The following is a 22,267-nucleotide window of genomic DNA, read 5'->3' on the forward strand; positions in this document are numbered from 1 at the left end:
TGTACTCAAGGGGGGTTGGATGGCCGAATGGTTAGCATGTGCAAGCTGTATCATAAGGCCTGTCATTGAGTCAACTGGCATGGTTTTGAATCCCCGGTTGTATGTGTGACAAGGAGTAGGGTCGCCTGTCCAACTTGATGGGTTTTCTCTGAGTCTTCCAGTTTCCTCCCACTGCTAAAGACCCCTATGCGCAAGCAAATTATTGAAATAAAATTAAACCATATGTTAGTCCCGAAATGACCTAGTTTGTGTCGATCGAGTGGATGTTAAACCCCATTTCTCTCTCTCTCTTGTACTCAAGTATTAGAGCATTTTGTTTGAGCCACATCTGCTACCTGTAACCTAGTATGTTCTAAAGACTCAGAATAACCTAAATATTTTAAAGTTGACAAGATGTTAAAGCCATTTGCCTTTGTTTCCTTTCAAACACTCTTACCAATTAAGAAGTTATAGACTAGTTTAGTAGCAGTTTTCCATTTTCCATAGCATACTTATTGTTAGGACTTTATTGATGAACATCCACATTGAGCATAATCAGGAATCAAAGGGATGCAACTCCCATCTTAAAAGTTTTATAATTAATTAAATTACCCATTTCAATTAATCACCTGGGGCCTTGTTCATAAATACCTAAACTAAAATACTTTTTTTAAAAAAAATATGGCCTTTTCATTCATTGGCTAGAACTAAAATCTTTACTGATTGGAAATTCTAAATCCTTAGGTTTTGTGAATAGGACCCCAGGTACATATAGTATTTTTAATTTCAGATAAAAAAAAAACCCCATAAAAATCAGCAATTTCACTACTGGTAATGATTGACTAATATTGTAAAATGTCCGCTGTGAAAAGATCTGCTGCAGAATTAACACCTTCCAGTTATGATTCACCTTCAAAAATAAAGGTATGTCTTTTTGTAGTTTTTAAATTCAAAATATTTTAACTAAACAAAAATATTTGCAATATATTGTTCATTCTTTTTTTTATGATGCAAGGGACATAACTCTGTTAAATTATCCATCAGGTTTGGCAAATAGCCGACCAGACTAAAATAATAGATAAAGAATAAGACACAAGCTTCTTTGTTCAAAAGAATTTAAACCCATTTAGAAGTTTAGAATCTTCAGTCTGAATATTTCAATGTAAATTTTACAAAATTCCATATGAACAAAAAGTCAATTGGCAGAATGTACATACATTAGCTTTACTATTTTATTTATTTTTTGTGACTGTTTATAATTACAGAATTACTCGGGTCCACCGGAGATTTCACATGTACTCTGTTCCCCAATCACTATATAAAGGAAATGGCCAGACAATCTCACTTGAACAAGACTATGTTTTTTATTGTACAGACTTTAGTAATGATGATCGAGGCTAGGCCTAAAATTCAATTGCTAAATTCTCGGTTCAGAGTGGATCAATTTGACTGAAATTTTTAGAAAATTCCCTTTACATTACTAGTTTTTAACTATTATAGTGAGAACTGCCAGCTCTTTATTTAATCTCCCATAATATATCTTTAAGCCTGAAGAGTTCGCAAAAGAACGAAACTAGTAACTTTGTGAGAGAAATCTGGGACGACTACTTGTACTTGCTATTATATAAATTTCTAATTTGATTATAATAACATTTCAACTGATTATATTTTTTTTTATTTTTGTTTCAGAAACTTGAGCCTGTATTTAGAACCCCTCTAACCTATAGTCCTAGAGTTATTGGTAGTGCTAGTAGAGCTGTATCTTCTCCTTTAAGAACTGAACACTGTAAACTAGAACTCAGATTTACAGGTATGGTATATATTTAAAGAGCTTTTAAAGGAGGTTATTCTCTATTCTTTGGCATCTAGAAATGGATATAAATGGGTTGCAACGCATATAATACAATGTAGTGTAATATGAATGTATAGAAACTGATTTACATTCAATCGTTTCTGTTTTTACTGTAATTTCTAATGTTATGTTCGGCGAAATACATGAGGAATTCAAATTGAATGACAGTCTTTGGTGTCTGGGTATTCCAGTCTACATCAGTAGTATTCTCCTGTGGGATGTGTTTAGTCTCGTTCATCGAGTCGCTTCATTACAAATTGAGCTCGAAAGCATTCTGGCACATGATTCGTGTACCAATTTTAAAATTTTCATTTTAGGCAACACAAATAAAATAAGTTGTTTCTCGGGCACCGCCCGCACGCAAAATTGGTTGCGCGTGCGGCCTATTTATTAGTCTTGATGAAAAATAAAAAATATGTAACGCCCGCCCGAACATCGATAAGCAAGTCATAAAAAAAATATGCCGCATGTATCTACATGCCCCATTCGTGAATATCCATTCAAATGTATTAAACTGATTCAGATGTAAACGCTCATTTACGGGTCTTTTTTATTGATATCGAAAGAACCTCCATTTTTGTATCACGTGATTTTAATTACCTCCCCTTGTGAACTAGAATTTGATTCGTGTTAAACACCGAAAGTCATTGACAACAATGCAATGTATTTCAATCATTCGATCTTAATCGGCTCATTATTGCCGGCTTCAGTCGGTCCATGTTTGAAAAAATCCTACTTATAAAACAATGAATCGTAGAACAGGTTAATTATTATAACTTGTGGCTACGAATACGATACGATGATAGTCACCATACCTTAGTCAGAATCTGGGTCATTAGCACGTTTAACGATAGTTTTGATAATCCGGAAAATAATAATTGGATTACACATTTGATGGTTTTACTGACGAGTTGTTAGTTAAATTTAAATAGTCATTCGATATAAACCATAGATAGAACACCGAATATGCTGAGAAACACACCAAATATGACACGTGACATGCATTGGTTGGAATTAGGTCAATCATTATAAACCAGCGATACTAGATTTAGATCGAAGTGTCGTTTACCGTGATGATTATTTTTGATACACATGCTGACAGAGGCTTACTCTTTAAAATATTGTCGTTATTATGGACGGCTATTAATAGTCGTACGGAATTTTATTTTAAACCAATTTCAATTATGGTTGTCACCATTACCATTAGTAAGCTACATTACGTGAATTAAATATGGAAAATTATTTTCCTTTCAGTCAGTGTTCAGTGTTTGAGTAACTTGATTTTTGGATTTATGTTCTAAGTATGTATAATATATAACTGAAAGCAAAACCGTAGACAAGTAATGACTTTCTCATTAAAAAAAAAAAAAATACAAGGCCGCCCTCCCGCCCCAACTATTTTCAACAATAGGCAAATTTTATTTTGCACCTTCCTCTAGCCAGAAATGAGATAAAAAAAAAAATAAACCGCCCTCCCCCCCTACAGTTTCAGCTGTCAGTTGCCCGAGTAACAAGACATTTATTTTGTGTAGCCTTATCTTAAATATTGGATATCAGAAGCCCATCTTTTCAGGGTAAGATAACAACATCAGTATTGATTTAAATTGACCAACAAGCCGTGTTTGCAATGTCGACGACTGTGGATGATATTGAGTTAAAGATACATTCCCGTGTACAAACTGGGTGATTTGATGATATATTTGGACTAAAACATATTCAAACTAATTAATTTATCATAATTTTGCTTCAAATCCTTCTCAAAATATTGCAAGTGCCAAGGAATACTCTTACTGTAAAAAAATCGATCAAAAGAGGTCATGTTTGTGTCACGGTCACGTGACTTACCTCTCTCAGTACCTAGCAACAGGGGCGAAATCGGAAGAGAATTCATTGCATACACAAGACGATGTTGTCTTTAATCGCTGACTATTTATTACAAATATCAAAGCCTAATTGAATTCTTGGATTATCCACTGCCCAAGTTTTTTTTCCATGGTTTTTAACTCAGAAACTGTTGTACGTCGAACTCTTCATAAAGTTTATCAACATGTACATCAAGCGCTCAATCTCCGCGTGCAACCTTTGACATCATGCGTGCAGGCACTCCTAATCGTCGGGCTTTCGATTAGGGAAACTCTTAACAGTTTTGTCCTGTATGCGCTCCATGAGTGTTTTTCGGGGAATCCAGTATTTTTCTAGTAAGATTGGATATTTCTACTTTCCACATGTACCAAAATTGCCATACTTTTATTGGAAATAACCACCCGATAAATACTTTTCTGGGAACCTATCTTTAAAGACTTGCCTTCTTTAACACTTTTTGATCTTTGCTTATTATTAGTACAGTATCTTGATTGCTCACAAAATCAAAGACAACTGTTTACATTCATCGCTGATATAGAGATGATATGGGCATGATTTTAGCATTATAGGAATCCCTTGTAAGCTACAATATTGTGAAAGTTGAATCTCCAATCAGAATATCTGTCCAAAAATGGTTTCAACTCTATTCTGTATTTACAAAGATATATAACGAATGAAAAATTCCATCGATCTATGCTACTTCCTGTGTAATAAGCCTACCGCCATCTTTATTTGATGTGAAAAAATTTGATGGGCCAGTTTTTAATCGAATTGAATCCAAGCTGGTAGATTATCTAGCATTGGTATTTTGATCTGGTTTTCTTAATTACCTGTTAATTAATCAATCTGAGTACATATTAGCGTGGATAAGGCCATCAGAAATTTATATTTTTCGAAAAAAAAAGTGACTGTTCATTAAATAATATAAAGGAAGAAGCATATCACAATTTGTGATTTTTGTGAACACTATAAAGGACAAAGTGCTTGATGGGAATTTTTGTGAATGCTATGAAGGACAGAGTTATGATGGGAATTTTTGTGAATGCTATGAAGGACAGAGTTATGATGGGAATTTTTGTGAATGCTATGAGGGACAGAGTTATGATGGGAATTTTTGTAAATACTATATAAGGACAGAGTTTTTGGAGGAAATTTAAAAAAACTCCTACTGGTATCCATGTTTAGTAGACTCAGGGGAAGTTGTTGGGTTTTTTTTGGTTTTTTTTAATAACATTCTAAACTTGGAGTTATGAGCAAAAACTATGCATAGAGAGTGGGAACTCTTCAAGACTAAAGAGGCCTGAAGTGTTCGAATAAGAACCAAACTAGTAGCTCTATGAGAGAAGTCTTGGACAGTTAGCCGCCACTTTATTGATTTCCAATTTTATTGCAGAGAAATGTCTTCTCGTAAAGATTATATAAAAAAGTTATGTAGAATTTTCTTTTTGCAGAATCAGATTCTGATGTTAATGGAAGTAATGTAACTTGTTCAGATGAAGAATATTCAGCTAATTCAGTTGATGATATTATATGTACAGGTATGTATTTAATTGTCTAAATGGACTGAATGAGTGTTGGACTGTAGCATACTTCAGGTAGCAAGGCCTGAAAATAATCTGTTTTATACACCCACATGGTAATATTGCCTTCGCTCCAGTCCGTCCGTTGTCCACAACTTCTTGTGAACACTCTACAGACTAGATTTACCATCTGAATGTTTTGAAATTGATATATGTTGTTGACAGTAGTGCGATGAAGAAACCTATTTAATTTATTCTGGAGTTATGGCCCTTGTTTCACTTTGTTGCACCCTGTGACACTCTTGCGACAAAATTTATCATCCGATCTGTATGAAATTTTTATGCATCATTTAAATTAGTGAAACGAAGAAGTCTATTTATTTTCTTTTGGAATTATGGCCCTTGTTTCACTTTGTTGCACCTTGTAAACACTCTTAAGGCGAAATTTATTATCCGATCTATACAAAATATATGTATAAATTAAATTAGTGAAACGAAGAAGCCTATTTATTTCCAGCAATTTCCATTAATAACTTCTAGAATTATTGCCCTTGTTTCATTTTGTTGGACCTTATGAATGCTCAGGTGTCAAAAGTTGTCATCCAAGTTGTATGGAATTTTCTTTTAAATGCTGCCAATTACCTAAAAAAGAATAAATATGGGACAACCCTTGTCGACCGCTCGGATGATCTAGCTGCTGTGTTTTGTTGATTGGCAACCTATCTTACTTGTACCTCGCAAAATCAGACTCTATTGAACTAGCACCTTATATAATGAACTTTGTGTTGGACACATATTAAAAATAAAAAACACTGAAAAAAGGACAAATCACTGCCAGCCAAATCACCAGAGAGATTGTGCATGAAAATGGTCGGAATTTGTTCCTGCAAATGTCTGTGACAGGTGCCTTCTTCTCCAGCTTCAAGGTAGTAGTTGCAACTGATGTGATGTTAGTTGACCAATGTTGACAAGGATCAACTAAAACTTGCCCTGAGTAGAGAAAGGTCCTACTGTTCTGCTCCGTCTGGGTTAATGTTGAAACACGATCGCCATTGAATTGACTCAAAACTTTACAAGTACCGTTAAAAATCACCAAAAATCATCTAATTTGTACTTGTGTCCAGTTTAAAGCTGACCATTCAATTTTGATAATTTGTGTCCAATTTACAAGTGTTTAATTTCTCAATCACTGTTAAAAAATAAACAACCCAATGTAATGATTAATTTTTGAACAGTAATCAGGGAATTAAACACTTGTAAAATGGACACTCGCTATCTAATGTTTTTTTGATAATTATTTACTACACCAGGATTGAAGATATTGCATGAAAAGAAATTGAGGATTATTAAATTAAGTGAAGACAATTGGAGGCCATTTGCGAAAAACAGGGAAGTTGAAAAAGAATTTAAAATTTATGTGACTGGCCAGCTGTTAAAAAAGTGATTGAAATACATAAGGCCGGGAAGAATCAATCGATTAATAATATCTGTGTTTAAAATTCTAAAAAAAGACAGGGATATTAATATTGTGAAAAAAATCTTTAAACATACATTATGCAAGAGCTAAATCTGTCTATTGCAGGTCTTTCTTTAGGCTTGAAATGTTATATAAACTATTAATTATTAATTAGACATTTATTAACAAAATAAGACCATAATCAACTCTCGATGTCATCTTATGCGTCAGATTTTCACTGGATTTAAATCCGATCTGCTGCTCAACACTCATTGATGATTAAATCAAATGAAATAACGGATAATTGAGACTATGTTTTTTATCATACCGACTTTAGTAATGATGATTGAGGCTAGGCTTAAAATTCAAAAGCTAATATCTCGGTTCAGAGTGGAGCAATTTGACCTAAATTTTCAACATATTCTATTTTTTTTAACTATTATAGCGAGAACTGTCAACTTTTTATCTAATGTCCCATAATGCCTCTTTTAATAAAGACTGCAATCGAAGTGCTAGTGACATAAGGAAAATTTTTTAGCAAACTTCTAACGGTGTTAAAAGTCATATCTGTTGCTGGATACACAGCTAATTGTTTGGAATTTTGGAATTTTGCAAATCTTTATTTAGAAGTAACAATAACTTTGACAATGTGATTTTTAGAGATAAGTGAAGTATACAACTACACGATAACAAGACTGTGACAAGTCTGTAGCATGCAGACAAAAAGAGCAAGTGGCTTCCCCGTCTTTGTCCCCCAATCACCCCCTTATAGTTCATCTGTAAACGTGGACCTACGGAGTTATAATTTTCGATGGGATTGTGGATGCCGATTTTTGCAGGAACCTTGTTTTGAGAGACTCGTTTGCCTTTTGACCAGAATATGTTCCTGGATGGCCATCAGTTTGTACAGGACAATGTCCCAAAACATCGAATTCCAAATGCTGAGAGTTCTTTTAGTGCATGCCAATGTGTACACAGGGCCCCAGTTTTTCGGACCACGTCTCAAAATCCTGATGAACTTTCTTGGCCAATGCAGGGATCGAACACAGGACCGCCAGTCCAGCAAGCCAGCGTTTTAGAGAAAGAGGAGAGAGGTTTAACCTCCATTTAATACAAATTGGTCATTTTGAGACTAACATATGATTCAATTTTATTTACAATAATTTGCTTGCAAGTAGGGGTCTTTAGCGTTGGGATGAAACCAGAGGACTCAGAGAAAACCCACGAGTTTGGACAGGCAACCCTACTCCTTGTCACAGGCGGGGAATCGAAACCACGCCACTTGACTCAGATCAAACGTGCACGCGATAAGCATTTGGCCACCAAACCTGCTCAATAGATCACACACTTATATTTGTTCTAAAAATAAATGCAAGAATTCTTGATTCTTGAAGATGCCTTATGAAAGAGGTGAATCTACCTATTGCAGGTCTTTCTTTTGGCTTCAAATGCTATATAAACTATTATTTAGACATATATGAACATCAACTCACAAGATCATCAGATGGCAGAAATTTAAATGGATTAGAATATGAAATTTGAAAATTTAAAATGGATAATCGAGACTTAGTCTCCTTTGTCCATTACCTTTCCTATGATAACAAACAATCTATGCTACATCTTCCAACACTCATGGGGGGGGGGGGGATGGCCGAATGGTTATCATAAGGTCTGTCATTGAGTCAACTGGCATGGTTTCGATTCCCCGATTGTACGTGACAAGGAGTAGGGTGGCCTGTCCAACCTCATAGGTTTTCTCTGGGTCCTACGGTTTTCTCCCATTGCTAAAGACCCCTATGCGCTAGCGAATTATTGCAATAAAATTGAACTATATGTTTGCCCCGAAATGACCTAGTTTGTGTCGAGTGGAGGTTACACCCCATTTCTCTCTCTCTCCAACACTCATAACTTTGTTCAGAATAAAGTAATTTAAAGGAAATTTTCAAGTTTTTGAGCTATTATAGCAAGAAAGCCCAGCTCTAAATCTAAATCTTACATAATGCACCTTTAAAGGCCAATTGAAATTTTCTAGTCTTTTAGTTTCAAAAAAAAACATAAGGACATTTTTTAAGTACAATGCACAATAGTATAATACTATGAATGAAAAACTATTGTGCTTTACTTCAGTAAAGTTAACAAAAACTTGCATATCTTTTATCAAAATAAATGTTTTTATTTTAAAAGGCTTAGATATAAGAGTCCATGGAAGACACTATGAATGATATAGACATGTGCTGACATTAGATGATATGACTATTGTTCTGTTATAGTACTATTTTTATATATTATTACATTTTATCATGATTATACATATATGTCTTTGTTAATATAATATAATAAATAAGGAAATGCAAGAGGTAAAAAGGCATCTCGATTTTTTAGTGTTTAAGATGCATTAGTATAAAGTAATTGACTGAAATAGCTCTTTATCTAAATCTTACATAATGCATCTTTAATGCACAACAAAGAAGCCTAGAATTTAATTAAATCAAAACTTCCTCTCTCCCCCCACTCCTTTGTATGCTTGTAATATTATTTGTTTACCTCTGAGGCTCTGTCTTCATTAGCCCAGGGATGTTCAACTCCATGTTTTGTAAAGAAAAAATAACAATTTACAAATAAACAATTTGATTAAAATACAGATCTATATTTTGTTTCGTTATTTTATCCTTTCGATGTCCTCTACTACATAAAGATCTGACCGGTTGTAGTGGAAGGTTGCATCAGGGGTCATACGATCAGCTTTTAACCAATGAGCACTGAGTGATGTTTCTACCCAAATTACCATGCACCTCACACCAAAAACTAACCGTAACAGACTGTTTTATTGGCTAATCCCTCACATCATCCAGAACGTGGGTTATATAACAACTCTTCCAGATCCTAGTGTAGTAAAGACAAGTAAAAACAAAATTTTGAATTATAAAAAATGAAACGAAATAGGCTCTTTGTTTTAATCAGATTGTAGAAATAAATGAAGTTTTGTGAAGAAAAAATAACATCAACAACTTAAGAAAAATTTGCTTTATGTCAATAAGATGATCTAACACACCTGTCTGTCTCACCTGTATATATTATAGACGACACATCAACAGGTAAGCGACAAATTCAAGATAAAAATCTATGAAAATGGAGTAAATGTCATTATTCATAGTTTAATGTTCTCTTCCTATAGAGTTAGAGGTCTTATTTAGTCCCTATTCCTGCTCATTTTATACCTTAGATATTAGGTGACAATCTTAAATATGATCAGTGGACCAGAACACTGTAAGGTGAACAGGGTCGGATGGCTTGTGTATATATTTTGTAAAGTTCACTCACATTCACCAAATTTTCTAAAAATTGAAGTTCTGGGTTTATTTTAATTAGCATTGATTTTTATGGGTCAGTTTGGTTTGATTTATGTATAATATTATTATTAATTCTTGGCTACCTCAACACCCTGTATTGATTAATAGACTCATCCAACTGAGCCTAAGCCAGCATGTATTACTGACTGTAGTAGAAAGTGTAAGTGTGTGATGGAGGGAAGGCAGGGTTAGCGTTGCTGTAAAACTCTACCCTAAGAATGGAGATTTTCTTAATTTGATTGGATTAATAACCTGTGTCAGCATGGTATATACAATGTTTTCGTGTCGATATTCGTACGGATGTACCTGCGGTTTTTCATCCAATCAGCAAAGAAGAAAATTATACATCAGCTCAATTGGAGGAGGTAGGCTACATGTATCTACTTAATATTCATATTCAATCGAAGTTTTAGCGGCAATATTTGATCGTTTATATTTAAATTAAATTTCTTACATCACAATTAATTTTATTGAATTTTTAGGTTATTTTTAACAGTTCAATTTTTAACTTGGACTTGATCACATATAATTGAGTTTAGTCAAGTTTTAGCGGCAATATTTGATTTTTTGATTGATGTGTATTTACTGAGAAGATTTGAAGTATTTATTTTTACTGATGATGTATGACTGTGATCATTGATGAAGAATATAATTTAATTCTGAATTTTTTATGTTTTTATTTTTTTTTTTTGGAACAAGAAATCTCAAAATATGTAATTTTAGTCTTTGATGTTCAAACAATATTTTAGCAGAATAGTTTCTTTGCTTTCTGCAACAAATATTTATTTAGAACAGCCAATTATTCGAAATTATTTGTATATTAATGTCCTTTTCATCCTCAACAATATTTTTATTTTTTTATGATCACCCAGTCACTTTGGTTCAATGGGTGGATGAATGGGGTTTAATGTGTCTGTTAGATTATCAAGTCTGTCATTGAGTCAAGTGGGGTGGATTTGATTCCACGCTTGTACGTGACAAGGAGTAGGGTCGTCTGTCGAGCCTTGTGGGTTTTATCCAGGTCCTCCGTTTTCATCCTACAGCTAAAGACCTCTACCCTCAAGCGAATTATTGAAATAAAATTGAACCATGTTAGTCCCGAAATGACCTAGTTTGTGTTGACCGGACATTGAGCCCTGTTTCGCGCGCTCTCTCTCATTGCTTGATTTTGCTTCAATAAAATCTAAATCTGTAGTTCCCAGAGACAAGGGTCACCTTTCTCCCCTTCTGGTCCCAGTGTCTACTTGCACCTCGCCCCCACCCCCATTCATTTTAAAATTGTCATCTATTAATGTAAATTCTGGATTCGTATGCTTTGCCAGTAATAATATAGGTCTTCACATGGACACTGCCAGTTGTTGGCACAGTTATCAAATGCCACCCAAGCATCATATTCATATAAGCAGGCTTTTCAGAGCTCAATAATTGAATACCCCCAAAGGGATTATTAAGTGTGAAACAGGAGTATTTAGTGAACTGTTAATTTGTGATCGCCCTAATAGTTGTGTATATAGGTATTTCATTTGATATATTATACACTATAGACTTCAAACAAGCTCTTAATATCTAACACAGTGACTGATAGCAATGATATTTTTTCCGGCGTGGTTCCCCCTTGTCAGTGATGTAGAATGGAGGGACTGACAAGGACAGCAGTCTAGTCATTCGGGTGGTACGAAAAACCAAGGTCCCATGTACACATTGACATGCACGTAAAAGATCCCCTGACAGTTGGAATTCGATATAAGAGTATGCCATAGTGCCACTGTCCGGGCAAAATTTCCCTCATAGCACACTGTATGGCGTATGCCCATATTCATTTGCCCAGTTTTGAGCAGAACAGTAGGACATTAAACTCCATTTTATTTTTATTTCTGCAAAGATTTTGATGAAACTGGGCAAAGTGTTGACCGCTGACTCTGACTTCAAATAGGCTGCAGCCCCTCAATATCACAATGTTAGGACAGTTTTTTTTTTTATGAAATTGGGCAAGGTTTTAACCATTGATCACTGATCATATATATATTTGTTGAGGTTTAAAGATTTGGATTATATTTTGATGTAGTTATCACATTATATATTATATAGTTATAAATAATCACATTGATATTTTGACACTTCATTACCTGTGATTAAAGATAAACGTTGCACTAACCTTAATAAATACCGCTTAGAACATACAGTTAATCCCTATATCTCACGTCTAATCTCATAATCTGATTAAACAAAACATTGCCAATTCTCTCACTCTGTTTATATGTACTGTGACACTATTTATTATAATAAGAGTGCTCTATATATTCAGAAGGGTTCATGGAAGTCAAGTGGTCAGAAGGGTCCAGTCGGTCCATGGTATTCAAGTGGTCAGGGTATTGGACTCTCAGCTAGAAATCCCAGAATATTCCAGATTTGAATCCTGGCGTGGGGACAAGACAAACTTAGGGGAATTTTCAAGCCTGGGTTTCGCTTGTCAGGGATGGCATCTGCGGGGACAGGTCTATCAGTGTCACACTAGCATGCACATAAAAGAAACAATGACTGGACATTAAATTCTGTTTTGTTCCAGAAACGCAATTTAGACACCACGTAGGACACTGGCAAAAACCAACAGTTTTCCTTGAAATATTCATGGCAAAATAATTCAATTTTATGACAATATTCTATTTTTACAAAACAAATGCTATTAATTATAAATAGTTGTAAGGAATGTGAAAGTGGTTTTGAAAACGGTAGTGTTTAGACACCACGTAGGACACTGGCAAAAACCAACAGTTTTCCTTGAAATATTCATGGCAAAATAATTCAATTTTATGACAATATTCTATTTTTACAAAACAAATACTATTAATTATAAATAGTTGTAAGGAATATGAAAGTGGTTTTAAAAACGGTAGTGTTTGAATGGCATTTATCATATTGAAATATTTATGGCAAAATGATTCAATTGTATGACAATATTCTAGTTTTACAACATAAATACTATTAAAAAGTTGTAAGGAATTTTAAAGTGGTTTCAAAAGGGGTAATGTTTGAATGGCATTTATCATGTGTTTTGGGAAGAGTGTATTATCTCCTTGAATAAAATAAGAAATAGTATATCCATAAAGTTATTACATGTATGAAGTTGTATTATGGTTTTGATTGATAACTTGAAATACACCAACTTCAATAGAAGGCTTGATCTCGCTTTAACTCGATACATCTTATCAAAGCCTTTACATAATACCCTGGATATTTCGACACTAATTTCGGTTGGGTATTGACCTGGTTTGGGAGCCTCTCAGATTCTTCAATCATCGCGAATACCAAGTCTCGCACTTTCTAACTAAAATGTCTACGTGTGAAAATCGAGTTGCATGTTCAAGGTTTGTTCAATGTCAAGGTTTCCCTGGAGGTCGCCATATTTGATTTGAGTGTGTTTGTGTCACAACCTCTGATTGGATGCTTCTGTTCATGTGTCTTTGGTAAAGGGAGATAACTTTGCTATAAGTTCGGAAATTGCAAAGCAGTGTAGCAACATCTAGATGTTGTAAAACTTGCGGTCGTTGCTTCAGGAACATAGAAATACACAGAACACTAATTCTCTGGAATTACTAGAAATTTAATGAAGGCAAGTCAACCCGTATTATAAATGGTAATTATATTTCATAGAGTTGTCTTGCATATTCCCAGTTCAGTTCAGTTATTAAATTCCATTGGAACAGTGGACATGAACATCAGTTTTATAGCTACAGTAATAAGCTGTATATTTTACAGCACTGTAAGTTTCTGTGAAATATATATTTAATAAGATAATTAATTAATGAAATGGGTGAAAATCAATAGTAACTTGAAGACTGAAATTTTACTGTTAATAATTTATTAACATTCAAGTAAGAGATTCAAATAACATCCACAAAGTTTTTATACTGTATCTATTCAGTTTCTGTCCTAGGCAGAGGATAATGGTTCTTGCTGTGAAGATACATAATTCATCGTCCTCAAATGGTCCCAAAATTATGGTTGTTTTTATGGAGAAAAATAGGCTGTTTTTTTTAACAAAATTAACTCAATTTCCTAAATTTAATGCAATATGAATTCCTAGCAAACTACACTATTGTGAAAGATGAATCTCTAATAGGAATATTGATCCAAAAATAGTTCCATTCCTTTCACTATTTACAGATATATTTTGAATTGAAATTTCATTGACCTACATGCATGCAGCTCGCTGTGGAAAAAGACTGCCACCATATTGTTGTGGGCGAACAGAATTGATAGGCCTGTTTTAAAACTGATAGAATACGAGCCAGGATTGGTATTTTGCTTTTTCTTTTGCTTTCTTAATTAAATCAAGTACATATTTAGCCTGGATAATTTATAAGCTGTTAGTGTTAGGAATTTGATATTTTAACAAAAACGGCTGATAACTTTAAGAAAATCATTCAAACTTTTTCCGACATCTACTGTGACTCTATGACCACTACATGTACATGTATATACTTACTGACAGTAATAGTATAATTGGTCAGTTTCTTTGATTTTATTGTGACCAGGAAAAGACCTTTGTACTCCAGTAATGTACATGTAAAGATAAAAAAATATTTCTAATCCAAGGTGTGGTGTTATATTAACATCTAACAAATCAGATATACAAATACATAAACTTCCTTCAAATAGTTAATTCACTTGTCTGTGATATCACCCTAGGGATGAAGCAGATGTAAAACCCTATATCCCAACAAGCTAATTCAGTACATACAGTTACTGTTCTACAAGCAACAAGACAATTATAATTTATACCAACAATAAAGATAATCAAGTATACTGTCCACTTATAATATTGGTTGGGAAATACAACATTGCAAATTTAAAATGAATAAAGTGAAGCTGATACATTTTATCGTACAATGGAAGCCTATATTTTTGTTAATGTATTCTGATTTTGACAGTTATATATGTATGTACATGTATGTTTATATTAGACTGAATAATGGAGCCTCCGATAGCTCCCGTTGAATGTCACAGACTAGAGACTGAAGTCAGTAATGGTAGTTATGTACATGTATCAAAGTCAGCCAATTTCGACTTGCACAAAAAATCAATCTTTAATCCACCTCGGTGTCTTAACATCAATGTAGATGGGTTGACAGCATCCATTTTGATGTCAAATGTTTTGCTTGTTGTTATCTGTGGTGTGGTCTTCTTACTTTACTAACCTTTAAAATATAACTTGTTTGGTAAATTTTGTTGATGTTTTTTTATTTTTTTTTTAACAGATCGATGCACATGTATTATTTAATATTTTATTTACATTTATTGTAATTCACATTCCTAAAATATGTGTAGGTGGTTTATTATTTTTAGTGCAAGGTGTGGTCTTTTTAAGTGGAGTAGAAGTTATGAAACCTAATAAAAATGGGATTAATTACGTCTTTGAAATAAATGTCTAAAGTCTGTATTCAATATAAGGTGGATTTGTAAAAATAGCATTTATTTAATACTGTAACAGTTATTTAATTGAAATATTTAGTTTAGAATGTTGAATCATTGACTAACAGGATTGTAACACCTACAAGTACAAACACAGCTTTTATAATATTATTTTAGGTTATGTATATTATTATTTACATATGAATACCATAAATGTTAAGAAAAGACAAGCATTAATAATACATGCCACCTGAACTATAAATATGATTCATCTACTTAGTGGGCGATACTTACTTGAGATATGTCATCCATCAGATCAAAATCTTGTCAAATTTTTAAAAAAATTTTTTTAGATAATATATTTAATATGGTTATAATTTAATTTTTTATGACTGAGGTTCTTAAAGATGTTTTATGTAAGATTTAGATAAAGAGCTGACAGTTCTCACTTTAATTGTTAAAACATAGATAATGAAAAGGGAATATGTTGAAAATTTCAGTCAAATTATTTCATTCTGAGCAGTGTTATCGTCGTTTGTAGAACAGTGTAGTCATGATTGTCATTGCTACCATTATTACGATAATAAACCAAGTCTTCATTATCCTTTTTCAAATTGAATTATTAACTGCCAATCGTATTTAAATCTGTTGAAAATTAAACCTTCTGAAGATCTAGTGAGTTGATTATGGGGCTGGGATGTAAATAAATGCCTAATTAGTGATTTATATAATATTTGAGTCCAAACGAAAGATCAGCATTAGGCAGATTTAGGTCTTGAATAATGCATCTTTAATAGAAAATTGTATATAAGAATAATAAATTAAATTGTTTATAAGAAACAATATTCTATTTTAAACATAAATATGTTATGACACTTAATGATAATAATGTAATCTATTTATAGAGTGCCTATAATCTCCCAATTGCTAAAAAACCCTTTGTACAAGTGAAATATTGAAATAAAAATTGTACCAAATGTTAGTCCCAAAATGACCTATTTTGTGTAGAGTGGACATTAAACCCCATTCCTCTTTCAGTTTTCTCACCACAAACGTTACATAACAGAAAAATTCATCAAATGTTTGTTTCTGCACCAGTCTTTGACCGTGATCTGAATTTTAATTCTGTTTAGTAAAGAAAGTAAGGGAGGGTGTTATTGACTTTAACACAGGTAGTAATTAAGAAGTACCTGTAGTATCTATTAAGGTATTGTTACCTGTAGCACCTGTAGTTACAGGTAAGGTACTAAGTCAACATTAGACGCCTTCTAATTTATTTACTTAATGCAATTGGAAACAGGAGAAAACAAAATTAAATGCAAGTTCTAAACCAAAGCTATCACTTTAGATTTTAAACACATAATACATGCATATTGAATCGTAAGTAATGTGGATGGCGAATGGTTAACGTGTGACCTTATCATAAGGTCTGTCATTGAGTCAACTGGTGTGGTTTCGATTCCCTGGTTGTACGTGATCAAGTGTAAGGGCGTCTGTGCAACCTTGTGGGTTTTCTCCAGGTCCTCCAGTTTCCTCCCACTGCTAAAGACCCCTACACGCAAGCGAATTATTGAAATAAAATTGAACCATGTTTTAGTCCCAAAATGACCTAGTTTGTGTCGAGTGGACGTTATACCCTATTTCTCTCTCTCTCTTTCTCTGTCACAAAATCCTGAAGTGTATTGTTGTGTTTCCAATTTTTATCAAAATGGAATCTTTTGTTTTAATTATGTATGAGAACCATTCTTTAATTGAAAGAAAAATACATCAGGAATCTGAACAGGAAAATCCTGAATTCGTGTAGATATAACTACATATATAATTTGTTCTTGCTAGTCATGCAGTGTACGTGACGACACAGCGCTTAAAAGTTTTACTTTAAATAACTAAGGCTCTTTGATATAGGTCAAGATAAAGTAATGAATTGGGATGATTTGATGGTTTTCTTTTAATTAAATTTATGTTTGAAAAACTGAAGCTTAAGATGGCTTGATTACTGAATGAAGTTTTATTTTTGTTTTATTGTTGAGTTTAAACCACAGATTGTTATTTACATGTTTTCATACCTTAATACATATAAATTTATACTTTTATTTATTATTTTACATTTAAGACAACTATACTTGTCAACAGTAGATTATCAATTGGGTAGGATTCAATCAGATTGAAAAAAGGCCCATCAACAGAATTTAACAAACACTTATATGTGGCACTTGCTTGTTTATACCAACTATAAAGGAATAACAGGATGCCAAATATTGCAAAATTATAAATTCGTCATTTCTGTCTAACATTTTCTGGACTGATATTCCTTTTAGAGATTTGATTTTCACAAGATTGTAGTTAGAAAGAGATTCAGAATCCCACCAATAATTTTACAATTCACTTAAAGGCTCAATACCACTCTTGTTGTAACTGAATAATATGTCCCAATCTTTATTCTGGTCAACAAATTGTACTATTTTACAATACTCCAATTAATTGATGATACGAATTTCATCTTAACACAGCTAATTTAAAAAAATTTAAAAAATTCAACTAAATGATTTGAAAAGCCTGACCTAAAGCTTTTCAAATGTGACTTGGATTTTAAAAAAATTTTGAACCCTCTGGACAAGTAAAATAGGATTTAATGGATAATTTACACAACAGGTAGGACACTAACACACCTAGTACTTAGAATAAGGCTATTTTTTATTTTCTGGAGCTGTCAAGCCAGAAAGAGTGTTATTGTCCCTTTCAAATATGAAATTTCCCACATAACTTTACAATTCACTTACAATACAAAATCTCCCGAATGACTAAGATTCACAAAACCCCTCAAATGATTTTAAGATTCACTTAAATACAAATTACCCAAAATGATGGAATTACAAAACCCCTCAAATGATTTTAAGATTCACTTAAATACAAATTCCCTAAATGACTTTAAGATTCACAAAATCCCTCAAATGATTTTAAGATTCACTTAAATACAAATTCCCCAAAATGATGGAATTACAAAACCCCTCAAATGATTTTAAGATTCACTTAAATAAAAATTCCCAAATGACTTTAAGATCACAAAATCCTTCAAATGATTTAAAGATTCACTTAAATACAAATTCCCCAATTGACTTAAAGATTCACAAAATACCTCAAATGACTTTAAGATTAACTTAAATATTCACAAAATACCCCAAAATGATAGAATTACAAAACCCCTCAAATGACTTAAAGATTCACTGTATAATAATGGATTATTATATGACTATGCATCTATTATACATATTGAAAGTAATACAGTAAGGGAATGTCAAATATGTCTGAAAAGTGTACGCAAACATTTTTCTATTATCCACTCATGTACCTATATTATCGTATCACTGTTGATGTTGAGAAAACGGGGAGCTACCCTTTTGTTATTAAGACGCTAGATTTGGGTGTAGTTTTATTGAACTACATCCTACACGTGGATGCTTTCATGTGATCTTTTTATTCAACACATAATTGAAAGGATTTTGAATGAGGAACAGGTTTATTCAAACTATCTTTTATATCTACTTGCAATACTGTCTGTTATTGTGGGTTAATGACGTATAGAAATAAATGCTGGTACACTTGTATTGTGCACATCTGATGATCTTTTTTTTTATTATTTTTTATTGGCAAATACATGGCTCATCAAACTCTTAAAATGACCGGTTTAGAATAAAATTTAAAAATCTGATAGTAGTATACATGTATTTGCACACATCTGAGGATTGTTTCTTCTTGCATTTTTTGGGCAAATATGGTTGACAATGAACTCTTTGATAACTGGACCACTTTTATTTGGGCCTAAAGAAAAACCAACCCCCAAACTGGCGCACATAATTAAAATGTGGTCAAATCTTAAAATGACTTTTTGAATTTGGTCTAACTATAAAATTATCTATCTCATTAGATTTTGTAGGATGAGAGATGGTTTCTAAATTTTTCCTTACATCTGACTTGACTGATTGGATTTTTAAAATGACTGGATGGCTTTGAATTGGGTAAAAACCACAACCCATAACATTTCATAGGATATTATATACCGGTGTCTTGATTTGAGCACAAATTGTAATGTATATATATGAAGGTAGTCAATTAATATTTATATCATGATCAGCATTTATTTCCATTTTGAAAATACCAAATTTATCATTTACCTTTGACTGGGTTTTATATACCATTTGGAGACCCCAAATAAGGGGATGGAAAGGTCTTCAAAGCAAGTTTTCTAATAATGGTTTTATCTGTACTACTGAACCACTCACTGTCTGATATTTTCACCAGCCAAAATGACAGGCACCAGAGGAATTGTGCCTGACAAGCGAAAAATTCTGAATTTGTACCAGACTTGACTTCAAAGGAGAACAAGATAATGTAAAGGATTATTGGTACTAGGATGCCCCAATTCTTGTAGGATATTAATATGACAATTTATATCTGGTTACAGTGATGCTAGCTAGAGGGTGGATGTTATACAGAACTCTACAGAAGGTTAATAACAGAGTTACATTATGTTATTGATTCTAGATAGTGGTTTGTTAGGTTACCATAACTCATTCCTATAGATCTCTTTTAGGTCATCATAACTATAAGATTATTTAACTCATTCCTATAGAATATATCTATCAGGTCATCATAACTACAGGATTATCCAACTCATTCCTATAGAATATATCTATTAGGTCATCATAACTACAGGATTATCCAACTCATTCCTATAGAATATATCTATTAGGTCATCATAATTACAGAATTATTCAACTCATTTCTATAGAATAGTTCTGTCAGGTCATCATAACTATAAGATTGTTCAACTCATTCCTATAGAAGAGATCTGTAGACTGTCTTCATTAGCCTGGTTGTGGTAGAAAAGTATGACGTTTAACCCTGTTTTATTTCATTATAGCAGTGTTTCTCAACCTTTTTGTGCCAAAAGATCCGTAGACAAAGACTAGTCATAGACACATAAAATGACTCAAACTAAATAAAGAAAAACACAGCTCTATGAACTTACAGTGAATACTCAATTGGGATCACATGTTTTTTTCGCAATTTCTTAGTGTGCCGTTTAAAATTTCGGGGCACACTTAGAAAGATGTTTTGGCACACCTGTGTACCGCGGCACACTGGTTGAGAATCACTGCATTATAGAATAGATTAATGTACATTTAGATGAGCATTGGTTGTTCCCATCCTTTTTATACTCACAGTCTATTTGATGCATTTATAAATCTGTGCGTACAGCCAATGCATTTACTCAGTTTAATCAGATTTACCATAATATATCTTTGATAAACGGGGGGGGGGGGGGAATGGCTGAATGGTGAGCGCGCGCGCTGTATCATAAAGTCTGTCATTCAGTCGACTGGCATGGTTTCGAATCCCAGGTTGTACGTGACAAGGAGTAGGGTCGCCTGTCTAACCTCGTGGGTTTTCTCCGGGTCCTCCGGTTTCCTCCCACTGCTAAAGACCCCTACGCGCAAGCGAATTATTGAAATAAAATTAAACCATTTGTTAGTCCCAAAATGACCTAGTTTGTAGCCATTGTGATCTAAAATTCTTTTAATCAACCCATAGTAAGATGATTACCATGGATATGAATATGACTGATATCAGCTACTCTAATATCAACAATTTCATACTGAATATCATAAGGCCTGTGACTGTCATTGAGTCAACTGGCGTGGTTTTGAATCCCCGATTGTACGTGACAAACAGTAGGGTCGCCTGTCCAACCTCGTGGGTTTTCTCTGGGTCCTCCGGTTTCCTCCCACTGATAAAGATCCCTACGCACAAGCGAATTATTGAAATAAACCATGTTAGTCCCAAAATGACCTAGTTAAAGCCCATCTCTCTCTCTCTCCCTCTCCCTCTCTCTCTCCCTCCCTCTCCCTCTCTCTCTCTCTCTTTTTACTTAGCTATCTTTATTTCATGGACAACTTTCCCCATGAAAAGAGCTGACCCTTTGTGTTGCTCTCTTGGTTTTTCACTATTATTCCACCTGGCTGGTCAATATACAAACAATTGCTGTCTCGATGTCCAACGTCTGGACACTAACAGTTGAAGGTCACTGAAGGAAAACGGGCCACTCTTTTTGTGGTCACTACAAGAACACAGCTGGAGAGAGGCTGGTTGGCTGAGTGGTGTACCGGTTCAGTCATAAATACCTATGGGGAAGGATAAATTCATATAACTAAACAAAGTGTTTGAATTATAAATAAATTATGTTCTTCTTATATGAAAGAGAATTCATTACTAGTGTGTGTAAAAAAAATAAGAGACCAGTTAAACAATAATGGTGATTTTCACAACTCCACTGAGATATCTTAGAATTGTACAAACTAGAATGATCCACTGTTTTATGGTAATATTAATAGAATAAGATTATTCCCGTAAGATCTGTGTATTTCAGTGGTTCGCAACCTTTTTACACCGCATATTTCCATGGGCGTTAATGTATACATCAACCCATAGCAATATGATCATCATTCTTATTAATGTGACTTTGATCATGGAGCCACAGGTAAGATGCTGACCCACTAGCCTGGAGAAAGTTCATCACATGGTTTCCCCTTGTCAATCGTGCGGGACGGGAGGGTCTGACAAGGACAGCTGTCTAGTTGTTTGGATGGGACAAAAACTTGATGTCCTGTGTACACATTGGCATGCACATAAAATATCCCTTGGGAATTGGAATTTGATAGAAGAATAGGCCGTTGTCCGGGCAAAATTTCCCTTATGGCACACTGTATGGCGTATGCCCGTCTTCATTAGCCTAGTTGGAGCAGAACAGTAGGAGGTTAAACCCCATTTCATTTCA

The 22,267-nt window shown here is 33.7% G+C and overlaps 1 protein-coding gene across 2 annotated transcripts in view; it reads left to right on the forward strand.

Annotated features, from left to right (window-relative positions):
* Window positions 1-792: 792 nt before the first annotated feature.
* The window catches only part of LOC126816847 (kinesin-like protein KIFC3), a 55,650-nt gene continuing 34,175 nt past the window's right edge, over window positions 793-22,267 (forward strand). Inside the window, exons 1-3 of one of the 2 annotated variants that reach the window (XM_050543618.2) lie at window positions 793-903; window positions 1,669-1,789; window positions 5,146-5,232. In XM_050543618.2, the coding sequence (XP_050399575.1) occupies window positions 835-903; window positions 1,669-1,789; window positions 5,146-5,232 (277 nt within the window). In that variant the 5' untranslated portion in view covers window positions 793-834. Of the gene's footprint in view, window positions 904-1,668; window positions 1,790-5,145; window positions 5,233-10,179; window positions 10,386-22,267 lie in introns of those variants that run through there. The other variant, XM_050543619.2, reaches the window with a different exon arrangement.

The sequence above is a fragment of the Patella vulgata genome, chromosome 3 (assembly GCF_932274485.2).
Source record: "Patella vulgata chromosome 3, xgPatVulg1.2, whole genome shotgun sequence".
NCBI lineage: Eukaryota > Metazoa > Mollusca > Gastropoda > Patellidae > Patella > Patella vulgata.